Source organism: Anguilla anguilla, chromosome 8 (genome assembly GCF_013347855.1).
Source record: "Anguilla anguilla isolate fAngAng1 chromosome 8, fAngAng1.pri, whole genome shotgun sequence".
Lineage (NCBI taxonomy): Eukaryota > Metazoa > Chordata > Actinopteri > Anguilliformes > Anguillidae > Anguilla > Anguilla anguilla.
The window spans coordinates 41,223,644-41,246,388 of NC_049208.1; the positions used below are offsets into that span (position 1 = coordinate 41,223,644).

At 48.3% G+C, this 22,745-nt stretch overlaps 1 protein-coding gene across 3 annotated transcripts in view; it reads left to right on the forward strand.

Moving 5' to 3' along the window:
• LOC118233353 (focal adhesion kinase 1) overlaps positions 1-22,745 on the forward strand; it is a 133,295-nt gene that overhangs the window by 11,730 nt on the left and 98,820 nt on the right. The window contains exon 1 of one of the 3 annotated variants that reach the window (XM_035428986.1): positions 15,442-15,677. The exons of the other annotated variants lie outside the window; for them this stretch is intronic. Within the exon in view, the coding sequence (XP_035284877.1) occupies positions 15,659-15,677 (19 nt within the window). The 5' untranslated portion in view covers positions 15,442-15,658. Of the gene's footprint in view, positions 1-15,441; positions 15,678-22,745 lie in introns of those variants that run through there. 3 annotated transcript variants of the gene reach the window in all.

Genomic DNA, 22,745 nt, shown 5'->3' on the forward strand with positions numbered 1-22,745 from the left:
AGTTCAGACTAGTTACAAGGTTGCTAAAATGTATGCTATATGAATTGTTTTCAGTTTATGGGTATTTGAACAGCAAACCAAGTTGTCATCATTTATGTATTGAACGTATAGTTTATGAAATGATACCTATTACACAGGTATATAATTGTATGTGTTCAAGAATGAAGCGCATGTTTTATGTAATCTTCTGAAGCAGATTCACTCATTCACTCTCCCTTTTGGGTGGTACTTGGGAGGAAACAACGCTTTAACTGGAACAGTTCGTATGGTACAGCAATGGCATCCTTTTCCCAACGAGCTAAAAGGTTTGACCTGCCGCTTCAAACTTGCCGTTATTTTTCATGTCTGCTTGTTTGCTTATGAGAGCTAGGCTGAAGTAAAGGCATGTACCAGGTGTAGGGATGTGTGCATGGGCAGATTGGAATGGATGTTTCCGTCTGATGGAGAGACAGGAACTGGGTGAGAGACAGGAACTGGGTGAGAGACAGGAACTGGGTGAGAGAGAGTAACGGGGTGAGAGACAGGAACTGGATGAGGGACAGGGACTGGGTGAGCGACAGGATCTGGGTGAGAGACAATAACGGGGTGAGAGACAGGAACTGGATGAGGGACAGGAACTGGGTGAGGGACAGGAGCTGGGTGAGAGACAGGAACTGGATGAGGGACAGGAACTGGGTGAGCGACAGGATCTGGGTGAGAGACAGTAACGGGGTGAGAGACAGGAACTGGATGAGGGACAGGAACTGGGTGAGCGACAGGATCTGGGTGAGAGACAATAACGGGGTGAGAGACAGGAACTGGATGAGGGACAGGAACTGGGTGAGGGACAGGAGCTGGGTGAGAGACAGGAACTGGATGAGGGACAGGAACTGGGTGAGCGACAGGATCTGGGTGAGAGACAGTAACGGGGTGAGAGACAGGAACTGGATGAGGGACAGGAACTGGGTGAGCGACAGGATCTGGGTGAGAGACAGTAACGGGTCGAGAGGCAGGAACTGGGTGAGAGACAGGAACTGGGTGCATCTAGCCCAGGCGCTTAACGGCATGCAGTTTTGGAATGTTCTGGACTGTGGTGATGGAGGTACAGTATGTGTGCTGGTTTGTGTCTTCTGAACGCTGCAGACCAGGCTCCAGGCTAATTACAGAACTCGTGTTGTGGGAATGCTAGGTGTCGCTTCCACAGAAGCGCTGCGGCTCTGATACTCGGCTCGTACCCGGAGCGGAGCGCGGCTCTGACGGGAGCGGGGGGCCTCGGGGGAAGAATGTGTTGCCGTCTGTTGTGTACAAGTAGCGACCTGCCGCGACGCCCCGTCTGAGACGCAGATCAAACGCTCGGGACAAAGAGATGCAGCCCGGCGGCCGAGGCCTTCGGCGATGCCCGCCTGGCCGCACGTCGCCGCTGAGCCGATTCCGGTTACGCGCTTGGCCCCCGTTTCGCTGGGACGTGCTCATGCGCCTCGCACGTGGAGTCTGCGGCTGAAAGATGAGTCATCAGCACCTTGATCCATCTTTTCCTCTGCATTGGGTTGGCGTAGAGCAGAGAGTGGTTATGCGAACACATATTCCTCTTTGTTTCTCGTGTTTGGCCAATTTGTTTCGATTGCTGTGATTTTGCCTCCTAGCGTTATGCATTTATGTTTTCATGAAACACACTTTCACGTAGACAGACAGCAACATTCGGTAATAATGAATTGCCTGGTTTTTTTTAACATGATTATTCAGGGATGTATTGTCCATTTTACATCTTGCTTTATATAAGGTTACTTAAATGTAGGCACCTGTTTGATGTTTTATTTGAAAAGCTGGTCCTGCTGGCTGTTCATTAGCCATGAACCTAATGGCATTTGAAGCATCAAATGTAATGTGATTTTTAAAATGTATTCAGCGTTCATAATAGGTAATGCAATTCTTCTGGTGCTGTAGAAGCAATATGCAGGCCTGCTCTGTGTAGGGCTGTGCTACCCCAGCTGGTTATCGTATGCCATAGATTGAATCTGTTGCTCTCTGTGCTTTGAAGAACTCCTCTGAACATGTGGATCTAATTATCCGCCTCCCCCAAAAGAAGACGGTCCTTCCTGTGGCCATTAACATGGCAAAGGCTCCGTTCAACAGCGGCCATGTTGCAAAGCTGAGAAAGTCGGCCCTGGATGCTTTGCGGTTTCTTCCCAACGTGCTCACGCCGCATTAGCACTGCTTACTCGGCAGCAACAACCAGAAGTCTTACAATGGAAAAAAAGACAATGTGGCAAATCCTTGAGTCTCTTCAGCGCTTTGACTTGAGCTGTGGTTTCTGGAACACGGGTGAACCGTAGTCCCTCAGGGCAGTGGGTATGACATCATCGGTAGAGTTCCCCCACACACAGCAGACTGGCGTGCAAGCAGAAACGTGCCTCCCCAGAAGACGTCCCTCCCCCCTCTTCAAAGGGGCTCAGTTGTTCTTCTTGAATGAAGATTTGGTGGCTCTTTTTTTGTTGAATCATGGAGATCTGGAAAGTCTGTCACTCTTGGATCATCCCTTTTGGAAACAGCAGGATATATATATATATATATATATATATATATTTTAAACCTGGAAGAATTTAACAGATGTGATATGAGAGAGGTCATTTTTTTGACTGCCAAAAGCACACAGTAGTTTCCTAACTTACTAGTTAATTTGGTAATAGATAGGTTTGCTTGAGAAGTTTCCAACATTTTGGAAGCTACAAAGAGCTATGAAGTTTGGATATCAGTAAAAACAGCTTTTAATATAAATATTTCATAAAAGATGAATGCACTGTGCTTAAAGTAAACTTCAAATGGTGTATGTGTCATAAATGTACGCAGATGTTAGGCTATATCTATGGTACTGCATAACACCAGTAAATAAATATTGGCAAATCCACTTTCATCAGCACGTTATTTAAATAATCCAGGAGTACTGCCATTATTCATAATTTCCATTGATGTTGGTTCAAGAAGAAATGAAACAAAGGGCTATCAGTGATTTACATATGTGAAATATGTTTTAGCGGGAAATTCACTGAGAATGTGGTGACACCGACCGCATGTTCCCACTGCTGTTAAAAGAGGTCAGGAAAGATGATTCTTCTCACTGTGCCCTGACGACCCCAGGTGACTCCAGTGAACCTCCAGGTGCAATGTTTGACGTGAGAGAGATGTTTATTCCCAGCCCTGGATACAGTTCTATTGTTCATTTGAAGCCTGGAATGAAGCAGACAGGTGAATTGCTGTGCGACCAGTTCTATTAGCGTCCTCTGTCTCATTGAAAAGCTGACCTTCTGGGAGAAGCCAGGTGGGGGAGGGGTCTCATTTCCCTCCCAGCTGTTCCAGGCAGGTGTCTCTGCGCCCGAGAGGCCTCATCCGGCTGGCTGGGTTTGATGAGTGGACCCCGGCTGTAACACCTCAGCCAATCAGACGGCTTAGCCTGTGGGTACCACCTAACACCAGTCCTGGTATTGCGCTGTCTGTCTGGCCCGTGCCGCTGAATCGAGGACTCCCAATTTCCAGTGCATGTTTTCATTAATGAATTAATTTTTGGGAGGGCAGGTGGGCCGTGTGGTTAAACAAATGCTTGATAAGTCTGATTGAGACGTCCGACCCACAATCCTCTGCGCCCTCGAGGTGCCCAGTCTGAGCTCTCAGTATTTGGGCTTTCCCTGTTCATCTGACTGGCAGTTATGCCCCAGTCACGTTCGTCAGGGGCTTGTGTAAACTTCAAATTGTGTGTGCCGCGTTACCCGGACAGTCTTCATCCTGGTGTACGCTGGGAGGTTCCAGCAGCTGTGGGCGGTGCCCTGTGTCACAATGCCCTGAACGGATTCCAAGCCGTGTGACTCAGCCAGCGATCGCCTTCCTGTTGCACAGAATGGGGGGGGGGGGGGGGGAACAGGTCGCTGATAATGGTGTCTGCAGTTACACAACCTTGAGTCATAGCAGTAAATCCAAATGAGCCACAAAAGCTAACACTGATCTACTGCACACATTGCATTCTGGGTAGTATGAGTGCAGATATTCCTCATTTGCTATTCAAGGTCTGTTTTCCCCCACCGGATTTCTTGTATTGTTTATTTATAACTCTGTTAAATGGTAAAAATCAATAAGCGAGGTGTTTCGGAGGTCAGTTGCTTTTACTAAAGCATTTATGTGATCAGCTGTGCATTGATGTAATGGTTAATTATCAAAGGAGCTAAATGAGTCCACTGGATTGATGGAACATTTTTATCTGGAATCTCATTTACTGGCAGAAAAAGAGGCTGACTCAGTTCCATTGAAAGCTGAATGAACCACAGATAAAAAGGTTTCAGGAATTGGTTTGGAAGCCAGCCACGCCTATCTTCTGTCACTGGCCATGTTTACATGCACGCAGTAATACGATTGTCAAAGTTGCATTTAAGACGACGATGCAATTAAGCCATGTGCTTGTGTCTGCTAAGGAAGCACATTGTTAATGCTCCACTTTGTATTCAGATCATGGTTAATTCAATTAAACGGCATAATAGACGGAACCAGAGGCCATTTCCTGGTGCTTGATTTTTCCCTACTCCCACCACTTGGCCGAACTGGATTCATCCTGTTGTTACACATTCATATTTGCCTTTTGTGTCACACATTCATATTTTGCAAAGCAGGCTGCTTCAGAAGACAGCGGTCACTTGCTGCAGTGGTCTTCATCTGTGCCTGTATTATTTAGAGAGCAGGGTACCTGTGCAGCCATCCTGGGCAAACCCAGTGGTTGCCATCGCTGAGCAACTACCTTGCAATCATGCCCATCTGCAAGGTTAGTAGACAAAAGCAGCCAATCACGCTCAGACCTTTGCGGTGTTAACACACTCCGGGAAATCTGATTTAGATGTTTACTTGCTCCAGTAGTTCTCCAGTAATTGGTTAAATAAAGTTGGGAAGTGGGAAGTTCATACCAAGTTTTGGGGGGCAGACATGCTTTGTGATTGGGACCAATGACGGGAGGGTGGGGGTAGCCACCCACCCAGAGGTTGGAGCAGAGAGATCTGGCCCAGGAGTACGGTGTGAAGATTGATTGGAAGTATGGTGGAATTTTTCCATTAAGTGCCCCGTAGGCTCATACCGAGATTTAAACCTTATTATGTGAGCAGCAGTGGGCAGCCAGCCAAGTGAGATGAGGGGTGTGGCATGGCCATGATTGGGAAGATTGTTTACAAGTCATGCAGCTGCATTCTGTATTAGCTTCAGGGGTGTAGTGCCACAGGCAAGGAGGCCGGTGAGAAGGGAGTTGCAGTAGTACATGAGAGTACAAGCGGTTTTCATATGACATATGTTTTGTCGCTAGATAATTCTAGCCACATAATTCTTCATAGCAGTATAAACGTACAATTACAAATAGTTGATACCTGATTGTCAAAGGACAGGAAATTATGTTGTCCCACCGGTCCCAATACTTTTGCACCACATACTTGTGATTCATAACCTTACATCTGTTGATAAAAGTTGGTCAGTGCATCCTTAAGTGTTACAACTCTTATTTAGAACTTATAAGCAATTAATGAAAACCCACATCATGTAGCTAATGTGTAAACAAGAAAATCGATGATTTTAGAGGTAAAATGGAGACCCGTGGAAGGGTTTGTGTGGATTCAGCAGTGACTTTGTGCTGGCTTTGCTGTGGAGCAGGACCTGAGGTTTTTAAAGAGCAGTGTGTTCAGAGCTTCTCCAGCAGGCTGGCCTGACTGACTCTGGGCTGCATGTCGCTGAGGGAAACGGCCCAGCTCTGCTTGCCTTGTATCCTGCATCTCTCTAGATCTGGTAGCTATTGAAACGGCACAAACCTCTCAGACCTCAGACAGACTGCAGGGGAATGGTTTGTTTTGACCAAAAAGAAAATGCACTTCTGTTTTCTTTTTGGTCAAGCAGTGAAGGGTTGAAAAAGAAAAAAGGGCAAATGTTGAAGCAATTGGGGTATTGGCATCTGCTAGACTAATCAAATGAAGTAAAGTTTGCACAAAGACCTGGATATCAGCTAGCTTTTCTTGGAAAGGAGGATGGGTGGGGTGAGTGGTGGCTGGGAGAAAATGCATGGAGCAGAGCCATTAACATGACTTAATAGCAACAATTCAAAGCTGCTCTTTGGGGAGAATCTGTTTTCCTCAGACGAGGGCAAATTGGAATGTGTGGGGGGGGGAGGGTTGGCGGTAATGACACGTAACAAAATGGCCGCCGGAGTAACGAGGCCGGGGAGATGCGTATGTGTAGTTTGCTGGGATGGGGCGGAGTGGCGAGCGTGGAGGGGCTTCTCCTTGGGGGGCCCGTGCGGCTCCCAGCGGCCCTCGGCCGGGGCTGTGGCTCCTCCCCTCTGCCTCGTGTCATATGAGGCCGAGCCAGGGGACGCGCGCAGGCAGCCACGGAGATTGACGCACGCATAATGCCTTCACCACTAGAGGGGTCACTTGTGCTAGAGTTGTGTCGAACAGCCCGTCGGGCTCTGCACTTACTTTTTTTCCACGGAGCAGTTGTGCTCCTCAGTTAAAAAATTTAGGAGCACACTAATGCATCCCATTCAGTAGATGTGCTCAACAACTTTTTTTTCCAGTTGGCACACATCAATTTTCAGCAAATACTCCTAGAATGGGAGCACTGTAGAGCCCTGGACATTAAGATGGGCCTGTACATGAACTGAGCAAGTGTGAATCCTCTGACATTATACACAGACACAGACACGCACGCACGCGCGCACACGCACACACACACACAGTGCACAGTCATTTACACACTTGATTGCCAGGGTTTCTGACGGTAATGCGCGTTTGTAAGTGCTTTATGGGAAACTGGCCTTGTCAACAGTGGAAGCGCTCGTCTGCTACCGCCGGGCTCCTGATCTCCAGAGAGTGTGTTTTTATTAAGACGCTTTTGTGCTGAATGCGGCTGCTTGTCAGACCACCGAATTTCTTCTGAATGGAATGTTAAGCGGTTTCGCATTATATAAAGTGGAACTGATTTTCTCACTGTAGTCGCTGCAGCCTTGTGAATAAGAGTGCATTCATTCCTGAGAGCGTGAGCCCAGACCAAGCAGCCAATGAAGGTCCCTGATATTCTCATTCCAGTGAACCCACAGATCCTTTCCCTGTTAATAGGGAATCTAGAATCCAGCGGAGAATGAAAGCAAGGAGTCAAATTAAAGTGACTTAATCCGGACAACTCAACAGGGAATCCGGTCTTCCAAGCTACGGGACAGCAGAGAAACTGCAGCTTATTCACCAGGAGCTTAAAGGAAACGTTAAAGCTCACACTGATTTCTGATTTCACTGGCTCCTGTTATAATGATTTGAAACTTTAGTTGTGTGGGCATTTGCTAATTTTTTTATCAGCATCTAAGTGGCCTCTTTTTTTATTTTTTATTTTTGTTTCAAGCAGGACTGTGTAAATTCTTTCTGTGTCAAATTAGCTGGAAATCGAAACGCGTCGCAACTCATTTGTGTGTTACACAGGATTAATGGGAAGGACTTTGATAAAAAGCCAGATGTGAGTAAGTCAGAGTGGAGGGAGTGTACTGACGCATCAGCCGCAAACAGAATGTGTAGTTGAACAGAGCGAATCTTCCCACCAGGGATTTGCTGCTCGCAGGTTGACTGGTGAGGAGATGTACACCTGTCAATCAGTGAAGGCAGTCTGAAGTTTTCCACAAGAATTGGCGCTCTTCAGTTTGGCTGCTTTGCTGGACTTCCCACCTATTGGTGCCCCTAGTGCAGTTACTCTAGCCCCTAATGGGTTACTGTAAAAAACTCACAGTGTTTGAACTTCCGTAATTTCAGTAATATTTATAGTAATTCTGACTCTTGGAAAACTAACTCCCAAAGGTTACCTTTCAGAAGAAACCAGGATTAGGCCTTTACTCAGAAGGCTTCATGAATAGTAACCATTTTATTTTGGGTGTATCGTTTTCAGGCTTGTGTTAAAAAAGGGACGCTACGCAACAGGTTAGTGCACAAGGGAAAGAACACTAGCAGTTCTGTCTCCATTTTCCCATGCACACGCACAAAGTAAACACACATGTTGGAATACGTTTAAAAATTGTGTTTTTGTACTGGTCTAGTCAAAATTGAGAGTTGACAAGATGTAGCCTAACCGATCCGAACAAATTTATACAGCAAGCGTCCGTCAAACGCTCAGGCGTGTTGTTCACATTTTTATGCAGCGTGAGATGAAGCGCGTCCCCCGACTGCGGTGTATTTGTGCGAAGCGTGACATTTGGAACACGGGTACCTCTCTTCACTGTCGCGGTAGACCTGATCGACGTCTCCACTTGTCATCCCGCCAGAACTGCGATGCGGAGTCGCGCGCGCGTTGTGCTTGACGCCGCGCTCCAGCGGCACGCTCGCTGAAAGCAGTGGGGGTCCGTTTCGCGACCTGTCCCGCGCTTTGACGTTAAATGGCGGTCTCTCTTGTGCTGTTAGAACAGGAGCTGCTGAGGATTGTTCTGCGTAAGTCTGTGCAGAATATGGCAAAGCAGCTCCCGGAACCATCACAAAATGAAGCGGCACCAAAGATGAGATTCTGATCGTGAGGATGATGATGATGATATGCTATTAGTGACATTAGTATTAATAAGATATAACAGTGATCTCAGAGTGCTTTGTAGTGAAAGGGGAATCTCCTGTAGCACAGTATCCCCATCACTGAATTTAGACACCTTAGGTTCTGCCTTTCAGCACAAAGAGCTTGCATTGTTTTACGGCTCTTGGTGAGGTGAGCAGTGTGGCCACAGTACAGGACAAAATACTGCCCTCAGAAGATTGCTGTTGTAGACAGAATGCTCGGCTGCAGGTTAAGCACAGAGAAATGTATTGTATCTTCTGAACGCGTCAGCAACTCCTGAGTGTTAGCATTGCCAAGCTTCTGTGAACATCTCTAAATCTGACAAAATCACGCTGTACTTGGCGATGACAGTTCCAGAGGGACGGTAGTATGTCGTAAATGCCCTGGCAAGCGTAATTTTTACTGCATTCCGGCGTTTAGTGCCTGGAAGCCTCTGAAAGGTGTCTTTTATAGCACGGCTGTCACACGCAAAATGAACGGGACTTACAGTCGTGGCGAGAGGCAGCACACAGGCATTCAGGAGAAGCCTCAAACTGCGCTCAGAGGCACCAGGACAGAATGGAGTGTCGGTGTGAGACATATTTTTGGTGTGCGCCGCGCTGAAGGGGCCACAGTGGAGACGAAGCCACATCAGAGCCCCAGCTGAGATAAGGACATCGTCAGTAGGAGCGCTTACGCGCTGTCTTGGCCCCTGCCTGACTGCAGTGACTGTCTCTCAGCCCTATGTCTCAGCTCTCTCTCAGCCATGTCTCTCAGCTCTGTCTCTCAGCCCTGTGTCTCAGCTCTCTCTCAGCCCTGTCTCTCAGCCATGTGTCTCAGCTGTCTCTCAGCCCTGTGTCTCAGCTCTCTCTCAGCCCTGTCTCTCAGCCCTGTGTCTCAGCCCTGTGTCTCAGCTGTCTCTCAGCCCTGTGTCTCAGCTCTCTCTCAGCCCTGTCTCTCAGCCCTGTGTCTCAGCTCTCTCTCAGCACTGTCTCTCAGCTCTGTCTCTCAGCCCTGTGTCTCAGCCCTGCCTGAGTAAGGCCCTGTGTCTCAGCTCTGTCTCTCAGCCCTGCCTGACTAAAGCTCTGTCTCTCAGCTCTGTCTCTCAGCTCTGTCTCTCAGCCATGTCTCTCAGCTCTGTCTCTCAGCCCTGTGTCTCAGCTCTCTCTCAGCCCTGTCTCTCAGCCCTGTGTCTCAGCTCTCTCTTAGCACTGTCTCTCAGCTCTGTCTCTCAGCCCTGTGTCTCAGCCCTGCCTGAGTAAGGCCCTGTGTCTCAGCTCTGTCTCTCAGCCCTGCCTGACTAAAGCTCTGTCTCTCAGCTCTGTCTCTCAGCCATGTCTCTCAGCTCTGTCTCTCAGCCCTGTGTCTCAGCTCTCTCTCAGCCCTGTCTCTCAGCCCTGTGTCTCAGCTCTCTCTCAGCACTGTCTCTCAGCTCTGTCTCTCAGCCCTGTGTCTCAGCCCTGCCTGAGTAAGGCCCTGTGTCTCAGCTCTGTCTCTCAGCCCTGCCTGACTAAAGCTCTGTCTCTCAGCTCTGTCTCTCAGCCATGTCTCTCAGCTCTGTCTCTCAGCCCTGTGTCTCAGCTCTCTCTCAGCCCTGTCTCTCAGCCCTGTGTCTCAGCTCTCTCTCAGCACTGTCTCTCAGCTCTGTCTCTCAGCCCTGTGTCTCAGCCCTGCCTGAGTAAGGCCCTGTGTCTCAGCTCTGTCTCTCAGCCCTGCCTGACTACAGCTCTGTCTCTCAGCCCTGTGTCTCAGCCCTGTCTCTCAGCCCTGTCTCTCAGCCCTGTCTCTCAGCCCTGTCTCTCAGCCCTGTCTCTCAGCTCTGTCTCTCAGCCCTGCTCACACGTTCAGCTCTCTAGATGGAATTCGCTGGTACATTTCAGTGTCTTGGAATGCTGGTTTAGCACTCGCATACTTAAAGCCTTCCTCTGATCTCGCTCTCGTCTTAGTGAAAATCGCCAAATAAAACATGTAAAATGGAAATATGGTACGCTGCACACATGCATGCAGCTGATGGGTGCCACGCTCGACACAAAGACAGAACTGTTTAACATCCTGCAGTATGCAAGTGATTCTGCCTTTACCTCATCTAACACCCTCGCACAATAGATGGCTGTGTGCATAAATTGGCAATTACACGCCTGGTACACAGTTGAGAAAGTGGTAAAGGTCACCGGAGGCCGTCTTTGAAGTGTAGTGCAGAGAAATCATTGCGATCGCAACAGTTTTTATTCCAAGTTATCCATTGTTTTGCAGAAAAGAAACAGAAACCACTAGAAAAGAAACCAGAAGGTAAAGCCTCTCCCACCACTTCTCTGGACCAGCCATTGTGTGTCTTTATAATACTTTAAACACAATGATATCCTGGTATGTCAACATTTGCACCAAAATTTTCTTTGAATCAATAATGTAAATGTTATGATGGATTTCAATGGACAGAAAATGTGCTGCCTGCCAGACTGTCTGCGCTTGTACAGACTGCAGATAAAAGTCATCCTGTGCTTCACCATCATTTGCACTGAAGAAATAAAGCAGCGGTACCCAATATACATCAATAACGGTTGCGTTGTAGTTTGGCCACTGGAAGTAAATTAGATGCAAATTCTGGGAGGTGCACTGTGCTGGAGCAGGTATGTTGTACATGAATGTGAAGTGTTCAGGCTGTTGAGAGATTTTTCCTAACCATGTAAGCCAAGGCTCCGCACTGCTCCCATTTGAGGAGTATTTGCCCCTGAAGATCGATTGAAAATTGTGTAATAGATTTTGAAGCGAGCGAACTGAACCAAATGCATGCGGGCCAAACTGTGGGTGGGGTTCGGTGTTTCAGTATGAACCATTGCCTCTCTGTTACCCGTGATAGAATTTGCTTTGATTCTAGAACTTCATGTGTCTAGCCCTGTGTGTAGGTCAAATTTGATCACCTAGTTATTAAAGCGAAGACCACTGCCAATCTGTCTGCTTTGTCCTCCAGAATAGACAGTCCAGTCCCTGTCGCTCATAATCCGATCTGATATGTTCGTCATCATTGTTGCCACGGGAGCGCGATGTCATCCCCAGCCCACCCGTCAGGTTGACAGGCCTTATCGGACACAGTGGCGCACATTAAGCCACTAATTTGACCTTTCATCAGAGACTTTAAAGCCTTTGCTTCCCTTTTAGCTGTTGTCATTTCTGCTTCACTTGCTGAACGAGGTGTGCAGCCCGTGCTTCAGGTTGTAAGCCCTGGGTTTCAGCTGAATTATGCGTGTGCTTTTTAGAAATTGGCCTCATCTGCTCTCAAGCCTGTTGGAAGGCAAGGCTAAATTCTGCATGCCAAGATCAACAGCAGCACATGGCAGGATTTCAGTGGTGGAGGTGAAAGTTGGGAGTTTTCAGTCCTCACAGGGGGACTGCTCCCCATAGCCGCTGGTTTGCCGGTGTTTGGTTTCACTGAAAGACGGCGCTCGTGGCTGGCTTTCTCTCCCGCAGCCCGCTTCGTGGCTGGTTCGTTAATGCCGGATTCATTTCACGAGACGCCGGGCTGGAAAAAGCCAAAGACCGAGAGACAGAAGCTCACGACCAGTCGCAGAGGGAGAATTCAGCCTTGGTATTTTTCCTTTTACAAAATGGCGGACGGTCCACCGAATCGTGGTTTTCATTGGACGCAATTAACGGCACTGCATGAATGCTGCGTTTCATCAAGTGCGCCGACTGCGTTTCCTTCCATATGGCAAAAATATTTGCTTAAAGGCCATCTCATGATTACACTACAGAACGATTCCAGGAAGCACAGGTCACGCCTGGACCAGCTACAGGGCCTGTGCTCTTCAGCAGGGCTGTCTAATCCTCCCAGACAGATGCTGGGTGCTGAGGGCCCATGATTGAAACCCTCTTAATAATGCTCTCTCCGAGCACGTTCCTACCTTCAGTTCTCATTTCCTTCCTTCAGCCTCGGAGACGAGAAAAAAGGACTTATCTCTCTGTGGCTTATATTCAGCTCATTATAGCTTAAAAAAAAAATAAAAAATTTGTCCCAGCGAGAGAGGATTGCCTTCAATGATGGCGGGCAACAAATCCAGAACATTCCATAGCAAAGGCGAGCTCCCGAGATAATTAATTGATTGGAATGGTTATCCTTCAGGCGATGAGCGTCCATTTTGTGATGAAAGTGTTACTGGTACAGAGGCCTGAGCTGTAAACACGTTACAGCCTCATACCCTCCATTTCCCCACGGTGCTAAAATGGCCGAGGGTGATGTGACATAAGCAGCAGAACCAGCCCAAGGCACTGGTGCTGAGGGTTGACTCGTCCAATCAGCAGAGACGTGCTATCACTGTGCTGTTCAGGGAATGCATAAGTGCTGGAGAGCATTCGCTGGTGATTAATGCGCCGTCCAGAGCTTAGCGGGCGTGGAGGTAGCCTGGCTAACCGCGCGAATGACCGCCATCTGCCAGTGCGCCGCTCCTCTGACCCACCCCCACGCCCAACCTTTGAAGAGTAAAATCCGTTTGATTGAATTTGCAAGCCCGGTTCTGAACCCCTTTTGAATACAGTCTGGTAATTAAATCCAGTCGCATATCTGCAAGGTTTTTCTTGTTTGAACTTACAGGAAAAAAAGCAGTGTGTGCTGGGATAAATAAAAAAAACAAGCAAAATATTGGCTCCTTATGACTTTTGCAAGATGTTTGGAAAAAGTTTCAAAATAAAGGAGGGAAAAAAAGGGCGAGGGTGTGGATCTGCTGAAGGTGTCGATGTTGGCTTTGAAGCCCTTTGTTGTTCTCGGGCCTTTGTGTGACTGAGAGATGTGTACCAGGCCCACGTATTGTGCTCAAGTGGAATTAGAGTCCTGTGCCCCTCGGTTATTGTCTGACAGCGGCGTGTTGTTAGGGAAATGATGACGCGCACGGAGACGGGTTAAAGCACGCCTTCTGCTTGTGGCAGGTGACTTCTTTTATCCCGCTGTTTGAGTAATTGAGTTCTGGCGAGGCCGTATTGGTACACATCAGCTCCAATTGGCAGTAGAAAATGGAACGTGGATAGATAATGAAACTGCATAAATCAAGTATCCGTATACAGTTGTAAGATTGAGGCTAGGGAAATGGAATACTATTGGATTTGTGTCCAAGTTGACTGAGAGAGGATATGATTTTATTCTAGAGTATTCTTTCTTCCACATTTGAGATGTGTGGGAAGTCCTGAGGCCATTTTCCATGGGTGGGTCTGTTTCCTTGGACACTGCTTTGATGTACACACAATGAAGTGTAGAGTTTCCTCAAAGAGGTAGAAGACCTTACAATCAAGCCACTTTTGACAATTTTGCTTGTCCTTATGCCATAAGAGTTTTAATTGACCTACAACAAATTTTCCATGTTCTAATATTGAACATTAAAGAAATGTGCTTCACTACAAGGTGGGGAGTTTTTTTGTCTTCAACACATTCCCCTGTTTCAGACCTCTAGTGCTGTGTGTGGGCTGTGTTATTGATTATAAACATTCTGTAGACCCAGAGTTTATTTTCGTTCTCCAAGCACCGAAGATGAAAGGAGTTGTTCTTCATGTTGTTCTATTGTTTGCTGCCCGCTGTTCCATTGTTCATCGTTTCAAAATAAAACATTATCCATTTCCCCGGGCTCAATGCGCTTTGAATTCAGTTAAAACAGAATAAAGGTTAAAGTAAACAGTACTCTGAGTGGGAGCTACATATTCAACATATATACAGACTGGCTGACTATGCAATATCTTACAAATTACCGATAACAACAAGCGTCAGTTCATTAATAGTTTCAAAGAGAAAAGAAGATTGAATTCGGCATGGCAGGTTCTGGTGAATAGTTAAGTGTGTTAAATGCTCGTTTGGAGAGATGTGTTCTGAAGGAAATTAAACAGTCTGCTACTGAATGAACAGTCTGCTACAAGGCAGATGTAATGGTGCCCATGCATGGGCTCTGTGGAGAAGACTGGTGTGCTTTGGGGCACAGGGCCTCATGAGTGGGAGACCTTGAAGTCAAATGGGAATCCAGCGGTAGTTTTCCGTGGGGTGGCTGACTCTCAACCGATCTCAATCCGCATGGTTGTGGGTTCGATTCCCCATCAGGGTACTTCCTGCGGTGTGATCCTTTCTCTATCCACTGGTATCTCTGCCTTTCCCCTGTCTGAATGAAGTCAAAACTAGGTACAGAAAGAGGCGCAACATGCACTCTAAGGGAATATACTTTGTGAAATCCTTTTTTTGGGGGGGGTGGTGGGGGGTGTTGTGTGACTTCCCTTTATTCTGGTTGAGGTACATGGGGGTGGGGCCAGGCCAGTGGCTGCCAGCTCCACTCCCAGCCCAGCCTCTGGAGCACAGCCAGCAAAAGCCTGATTGATTGGCAGCCAGGAGCGAACGAGAACATTAGATTTGAGGGAAAGATTGTGAGAATCGCATCGACGCCCCGCTGCGTTTGCCCTGACAGTCTGGTTTAATTTGGCCTTCCTGGGGCGAGGCCAGCGACCGGAGCGCGCGCGGGGCTGCCGGATAGCGGGGGCGCGCCGAGGTCGCCAGAGCCGCCGTTCCGAGGGAGGAGGGTGGATTTTTACGCTCGTCTGGCCGGCCCGTGCAGCCGAGGAAGCCCCCGACCGTCCGCTGATGGATGAATTCTGCTCGCTACGCGTGTGCCTCAGTCTCTCTCTCTCTCTCTGGCTCACTCTCTCTCTAGCTCTCTCTCTCTCTCTCTCTCTCTCTCTGGCTCACTCTCTCTCTAGCTCTCTCTCTCTCTCGCTCGCTCCCTCTCTCTCTCGCTCGCTCCCTCCCCCTCCCCCTCTCGCACCGCCTCTTTCCCCTTCTCGCTCCAGCTTTGAATGAGAGACAAAGACCCCCCCTTCTCTGGTTTCCTCTCTCTCTCTCTCTCTCTCTCTCGTTTGGAGCCTGTCCTTCCTCCGAGCGCACACACACACACGCACACACACACACTCACACGTCTCTGACCGGGCAGGCTTCTCCCTTCTGCGCCGCGGCAGCGTTTTTACCGCCGTAGAGGCCGGGGAGCGAGCAGGTCGGCGCGCGGCTGACGCTCGGGGAAGACCGGACCGCTCGGGATTACGCTCCGCTCTCCAGCCTCCTCCTCCTCCTCCTGGCTCGCGGGTCAATCCCTCTTTAATGGAAGGGCTGTATCACGGTGAGCCTGCCGCTGCTGCCGCAGACCGCCTGCACACTGCACAGAGCCTCCCGCCGCTCTGCCTCAGCGCAGGGAGACCGCGCTCAGCGCCTCTAGAATTCGGGCTCCAGGATTTCCTATTCCCGGTCTGCCTTCGCAGAAAATAAGGTTTGCGGCGGGTGATGTTCCTTGCGCTGCGTTTTTGTAGAACTGTGATTCGGTCTCAGGGCTGCTGCTGCTGCTGCTGCTGCTGCTTTTATTCCGTGCTGCCTCTTGTCACACTGAAGGGCTGGATTTCATTTGTAACGATTTGACTGGAGAAGCAGGTCAGAGCTCGAGGGCTCGTGAGAGTTTCGCGTGAAAAACAGGAAAGCCAGCGTCGCTGTTCGATAGTACACATCTTAACATCGGAGAAATGGAAACATCTCGAGACGCGAGAGGAATCTCCTCTGAGGCTATGTTTAGGACACATGCTGGTTTTATACGGAGAAGAATAGTGCTAATCCGCCGTGCTTTTATCATTGTCATGCTGAAATGTAGTTATTCAAATTCTCTTTTTGTAATTAGCATTGATAATGATGACAACCTGGCAAATAGCCGAATCTGAATTTCCTTAAATTTTCACCAGGTTTTCTGTCCTCTCGTCATTGATTTAATCTCTCAGTACCGAGAGCATTGTGGTGTTTGGGGTTCCTCTTTTCTTTTAATTTCATTATCAATCGGTACAACATTCTTGAGAATAAAATAGTGGAGGATCACTGTGTACATTGTTATGCTAATTTATGTCAAATCAATATCGTTTCCTGAAGCGTGTCCATTATACCTCCAAAGCGATGTTTTTAAGGGTTGGATCATAATTTTTGATGAATATTTAATGACATTTTTATCATTGTTCCTTTGTGAAATATTGATGAGTCCGTTTGAGAACAGGAGAGGTTAGCTGGCCGCTTAGCGCTGTTCACGCGCGACACGCGTGAGGAACGGCGTGCCCAAACACATCGTGCACCGTCCGTGCGTTCGTCAGAAAACATGCCACACAAGCGTCAAAACAAAACGTCTCTGCGTTTCCCCTGCATCTGGCTATTCTTATTAAATTACAGAAATGCTTTTTTGTGTAGTCTGTTGAGATGTGAGGGCAGCGAGCGTTGGGAACAGCTTGTCCGTTGGGAGGGGAGCCTCCTGCGCGTGTGCGGTTGAGCCAGGGATTGTGCCGGAGACGGCGGGGGCATCTGAGTTCAGCGCGGGGAGCCCCCTCCCCCCTCCCCCCTCCCCGCGCCCCGTCCTCCAGGTGGAGATGATCGGCGGAGCAGGGCTGGACCAGACGCCCTGTAGCACGGCTCAGACCTGTACACACGCCCGCCTGCTTTTGTGTGCCGTTCTGACAGTGCTGCCTGTGTGTGCCTGAATGTGCGTGTGTGTGTGTGTGCGCCTGAATCTGCCGGTGTGTGTCTGAATGTGCGTGTGCTTGAGTGTGTGCGTTTGTGTTTGTGTGTGTGTGTGCCTGAATGTGCGTGTGCTTGAGAGCATGTGTGTGTGTGTGTATGCCTGAATGTGCGTGTGCTTGAGTGTGTGCGTGTGCATGTGTGTTTGTGTTTGTGTGTGCCTGAATGTGCGTGTGCTTGAGAGCATGTGTGTGTGTGTGTATGCCTGAATGTGCGTGTGCTTGAGTGTGTGCGTGTGCATGTGTGTTTGTGTGTGCCTGAATGTGCGTGTGCTTGAGAGCATGTGTGTGTGTGTGTATGCCTGAATGTGCGTGTGCTTGAGTGTGTGCGTGTGCATGTGTGTTTGTGTTTGTGTGTGCCTGAATGTGCGTGTGCTTGAGAGCATGTGTGTGTGTGTGTATGCCTGAATGTGCGTGTGCTTGAGTGTGTGCGTGTGCATGTGTGTTTGTGTGTGCCTGAATGTGCGTGTGCTTGAGAGCGTGTGTGTGTGTGTGCGCGTTTCTGTGCATATTTTTGTGCGTGGGTATGTTCAGTGTGCCGTTGTTTCTGTGTGTGCTGGCTGGCTGTGTTTAGGTGTGTGTACACTTGCATGTTTTGGTCTCTGTTCCATACTGCGCTCTGCTGTGCTGTGCACTGCTTTGCTATACTGCTTTTTGCTGTGCTGTACTGTGCACTGCTGTGCTATACTGTGCTATACTGTGCTGCTCTGTGCTATACTGTGTGCACGCTGCAGTGTAATTCTGCCCCAGGCTCTGTCTCTCATCATGTGGATGTGCTGAAGCCTAACAGGGCCTGACTGGCAGGGGGCAGTGGCAGCGCAGCAGTGATGTGGAAGAGCAGCTCTGCACTGCTCCACAGCCCACAGCTGCCCCAGAGAGGCCCTCGCGCTCTGCAGATGGGCCTCTCTGCCATTCACACCTCATTTAAGGCCCCTCCAGCCCAGGGACTCGCCTCGCATTTTAATACGCAGCAGGCGCCCTTCACACACGTCGCCATTCCCTTTGAACATATTGTGCCCGTTTCGATCCGTACTTAATCCGCCGCGATTACGGTGTCGTGCATTAATTCATCCACAGACGAGGACGAGCGAACTGGCGTTACTGCGGTGATGATGATAACGATGGAGACATGGCATCGATCGTCGTCATCATCATCATCATCGTTAAAATGATGGGGCACGCTGTCTGCCTTTCAGAGCAGGAAGTGGCCGGGTGTGTGTGTGCGGACTCTCCGTCTGCGGATGGGAAAGAGAGATCGGGGTTAACCGAGGGCAGGAGGCGCACTTTCAGAGGGCTCCCTCCATTTCTGGGCCTTGCAGGGCAGTAAACACACAAGCTGCACAGAAGCTCGTTTGATAACGCGGTTAAGGAAAAATGAACAGGGACCCGCGCGTAACGCGCAGATGCAGTTTTGTCGCCGTTGACGACAGAGCGGCTGGATTGAAGGCGCTGATTGGAGCCTGGCTGAGGGAAGTGGGTATCCCCGCGGGCCCGTCACACGCTCGATGATAAAGCTGTCATCGGGAGAGAGACGGGCAGTTTGGGCGCTGTGGGCACACAGCTGCTTTAGCGCAGGCTAATCCCGCCCTCTGACCTTGCAGCAGCCTCTTCTCCTCAGCTTCTGGAAGACTGGTCTGAACGCTCCGCTTGTGTTGAGCTTTGCGGTGTCGCGTGTAGCTAAAGTCGACGTGCGCACCTGCTTGTGCAAGTGTACGCGTGCGCATTTGTGTGCATGTGTGTGTGTATGCGTGTGTGTGTGTGTGCATGTGTGTTTGTGCGCGCACACGCGTGTGTGTCTTTATGCACCTCTGGTGATAAGTGTATGGTGGCAGCATGTGGTTGTATTCAGTTCTTCTCTGCTGTTGCTGAAAACATGGCTGCATTCTCACTTACTGCCTTTTTTAGTCTCACCCCGCAGCTCACGCTATTCTGAAACAATGCCGCACTGTAATTCTCAGGGTTGTGCTTCAAGTAGCAAGTTGGTTAGCGATGCTGAATTTGTTATCCATTTAAAAAGTAGCCACTGTGAGCAGAGCTGCAGTGGACGTGCATTGCAGCGAGTTCGATAAGTAACACTGAGCTGCATTCTGCCGAGCGATTGATCGTTTATTCTGCAGGCTTTACGTAACGGCTGTTGAACAGTAGTCGGCGTTAAAGTGACTGTTGACCTTCAGGTCCTGTTCCAGTTACAAGCACCTCGTTAGCTCGCTTGCTGTTTGACAGCTCATTAATAGTGGAATAGAACATGTGCGAGAGAACCAGAAAACTGACTGCAGCTACGCCAGAGCCCCACGCCAATAAACACCATGGAAACTGTTACCTGTAACGTTTCCAATTATTCCCCGGTACTGAATTGACTTAAACAACGAGCTTGCTGCCATCGACACATTTGAAAGCCTTATATTTCTAACAAGCTTTGCAAAGCAGTGCTTAGCGCATGTCAGGCAAAAAGCAAATAGCAAGCGACAGTTACACTCAGCCAGCGGACTATTAGCTGATGATACGGCGTCAAACCCATATACCCTATAAGTGCCACAGCCCGCTTTCCCTGGGGGGAGAAACAGTGTTAAATGAGAAGATGATCTATAACGGCAGTCAAAGGTTGGTGTACAACACACATCCCCATGACAACCAGTAGTAAGGTAAAAAAAAGTGCATCTGCTATAATAAGCAAGTGTGTGGCGGGTCGTGTTATGGACCGTGTTCTCTAACCCGTATCCAGCAGGGGCAGGCAAACCTCAGCAGGACTCTGTGAACTTGACATAAGGAGAGCTGTCACATGGTGTCTGAGTTCAGGATCATGAAACCAATTCATAGGCTAAATGTGTAGACATTCAAAAGGAAGGCAAACTACTTTAAGCAATTTTGGTATTTCTCTCACCATGTCATGAATTGTAGCTAATTTGTGGGTAAACGTGTAAAGTTAAAGGTTTATGTTGGTGCAAATATATTTATATGCGTACCAACATAAACATACACACTGTGTACACACATACAGGGCTCCTTGTGAGGACAGCTTGAGGGACAGGTGTTTGGGAGCTGGCCAGGCTGACAGAGAGAGGCTTTGTGGGGCCCCGTAGAGAGGGAAATGGGGCCCTTCGCTGCACACTGAACGGAGTCTTCGGTGACCCTGACACTGTGACATATGGAGCAGTCAGGTCAGAGCCACTATGAAAGAGGAACATATGTAGTGCAGCATATTAAAGGGCAGCCTGTTCTGTTGGAAAAAGGACCAGAGGGCTTTTTTGTCATTTAATCCTTTAAGCCCTGAGTGCAGGGAGTCTGCTCAGGATAACTTTCACTGCCATTATCTTTACTGATTTGATAAATTAACAAAATATTGACTCTGCCATATAGCTATAAGGTCTGCATAGAAAAGGTTTTTGTTAAGGTTGGAGGCAAATCTGGCCATTTGGGTTTGAAAACAAGTAACTACTGTACTTTGAGTGAAGCCATTTTATTTTGCAGGAAAGTAGTTTTACACACTTACTTGTATACTTTCAAAAATCCCACCCACACATTTTCACTGAAACTCCCCCTATGATTTTTTCTGAATGTAATGTTGCGATATATTCCCTTTCTGGAAACTCCTAAATCACACAAAATTCAGGGCTTTTGAGTGGAGTTCGGATTGCCGTTTCACCCATTTTACAGACCGCTCCTCACCAATAAGTTCTTCCCCTAAAAACGGCTGTTTTACTGTAGACCCGCACATTCCTTTTTACACGCTTGCCAACTAATCTCCTAAACAACGACAAAAACAATTATGTAAGTTCATTTTATGTAGTGAACGACTCTGACTTGATGGAATGTGCGCCAGCCTGGCAGTCATGGTGACGTTTTCAGCGTTGTGGAAAATTATTGTTCTGGGCTGCACAATTGCTGCCTTCTGTTGTTTACGACTTGTTTACGACAATGTAGTGCGCTTCGTGACCCACCCCCCACCTTATTTACCGCCAGCAGCCAATGAGGTAATTGCGCTGGGGACCGGACTTCCCTCAACCAGCGCCTGCGAATTCAAATAGAACTGGAACCCGAAACAAATCCATATAAAACGCGTGTTCTGTTGTGACCAAGCTGACCCTCGACTCCCGACTTCCCATTGAATTCTCTTTGTTCTCAGTTACATTGTCTTCGTTACTGAATCGACGGCGAATAATTCATAACCCGCAGATGCGTGAATGTTCATGCAGGTGCGGCGCTAAGACTCGGCCGCGAGACGCTGGCCGCGTAGATAAGGCTGCGGATGGGAAATGAGCTCCGCTCTTTATTCCAGCGTATTCGCCTGCGGATTAACTGACCTCTGGCTAATATGAGCGCCTCTGAAGCGTTAACACCACGGGGCGGCTTCATACATATTCATTTCAATACTGCCGTATGTCACATACTAACAACGGCCAGACGAGGATTTTAAAGTCTTATACTGTTAAGTTTTTTTTAATCGATTCAGATTTTTAATTGAAATGCTGTTACGATTCACATGCTTTGTTGAATAAAAATATTCTGTGAAACAGTATGTTAGAATTATGAATATATATATATATATATGATTTGAAATTATACTCCGTATTATTAACTGTTGTAAAGTTGTGATTATTATAATTTTTTACATTTATTATAATGAGGCTATTACAATATTTAGGTCATATGAATGCTAATACTGGTTGCTGTGTCCTTTTACAGTACAGTATATGCTGGTGGAGTGGGGGCTTCTGGGAAATTAGTCTTTGAAATAATTCTTGTTAACAAACCCTGAAACAAGCACAGAAAGGTGCTAATCTTTCAGCATTTTGTGCTTATTTCACACCCAGTTAGCTACTGACTGCGTTTCAGTGATAAACAGTTCATTGTTGTTGCATCCAGAATGGAAGCAGAATTGTACATTACACGGTTGGATTCAGTTGAGGATGCTGAGGCATAACCTTTCCTTGTCTGATTGTGTAGAACAGTCTGCTCCCGACTTATTAGCATTCTCACGCTGCCGTCGTCTCGTTTTGCCTCTTCGCTGTAAGCCCGACGACGCATGCAGGCCATTTAGCGCGCGAAGTCTGATAGCTTGCCTTATCAGTCCCAATGTGGACTTTCCTTTTGACACTGCATGTATGGCATCTCCTCATACATAAATCCTGTTCATAATGGTCTCAGGTGAGAGGTGCACAGCAGGCTCGCTCTCCTCCCGTTAGAGGTTTGGTTCAGGCCGAGTCTGTCCCATCGCAGAGAGGAATCGATAGGTTTACCGCGTTCCCTGTAGCCGTGGAATGCTAATGTGCTGCAGGGATACTAATGCCGGCAGAGCCCAGGCTGATGTTATGGAGGCGCGGTCGCCTCACTAGGGCCTATAAGGCCTGTGTGCTGAGCCTTCAGAGCCTGTAACTGGATCTGATCCGACCCTCTCTGAGGAGGAGGGCCGCCCTGGACGACGCGCCACCTTTCACTTAGTCAGAACGGCAGGCGCGTGCAGGGTTTACACGTACCGTTTAATGCCAAAGTACTGGGACACATCATTTTTGTTGTTTTGGCTCTGTACTTCAGCGCATTGGATTTGAAGTTAAGCAATGAATATGAGGTTAAAGTGCAGGCTGTCAGCTCTGTGATGCTCTGCCAGGCCTGCACTGCAGCCATCTTCAGTTTCTGTTGTGTTTTGCCTT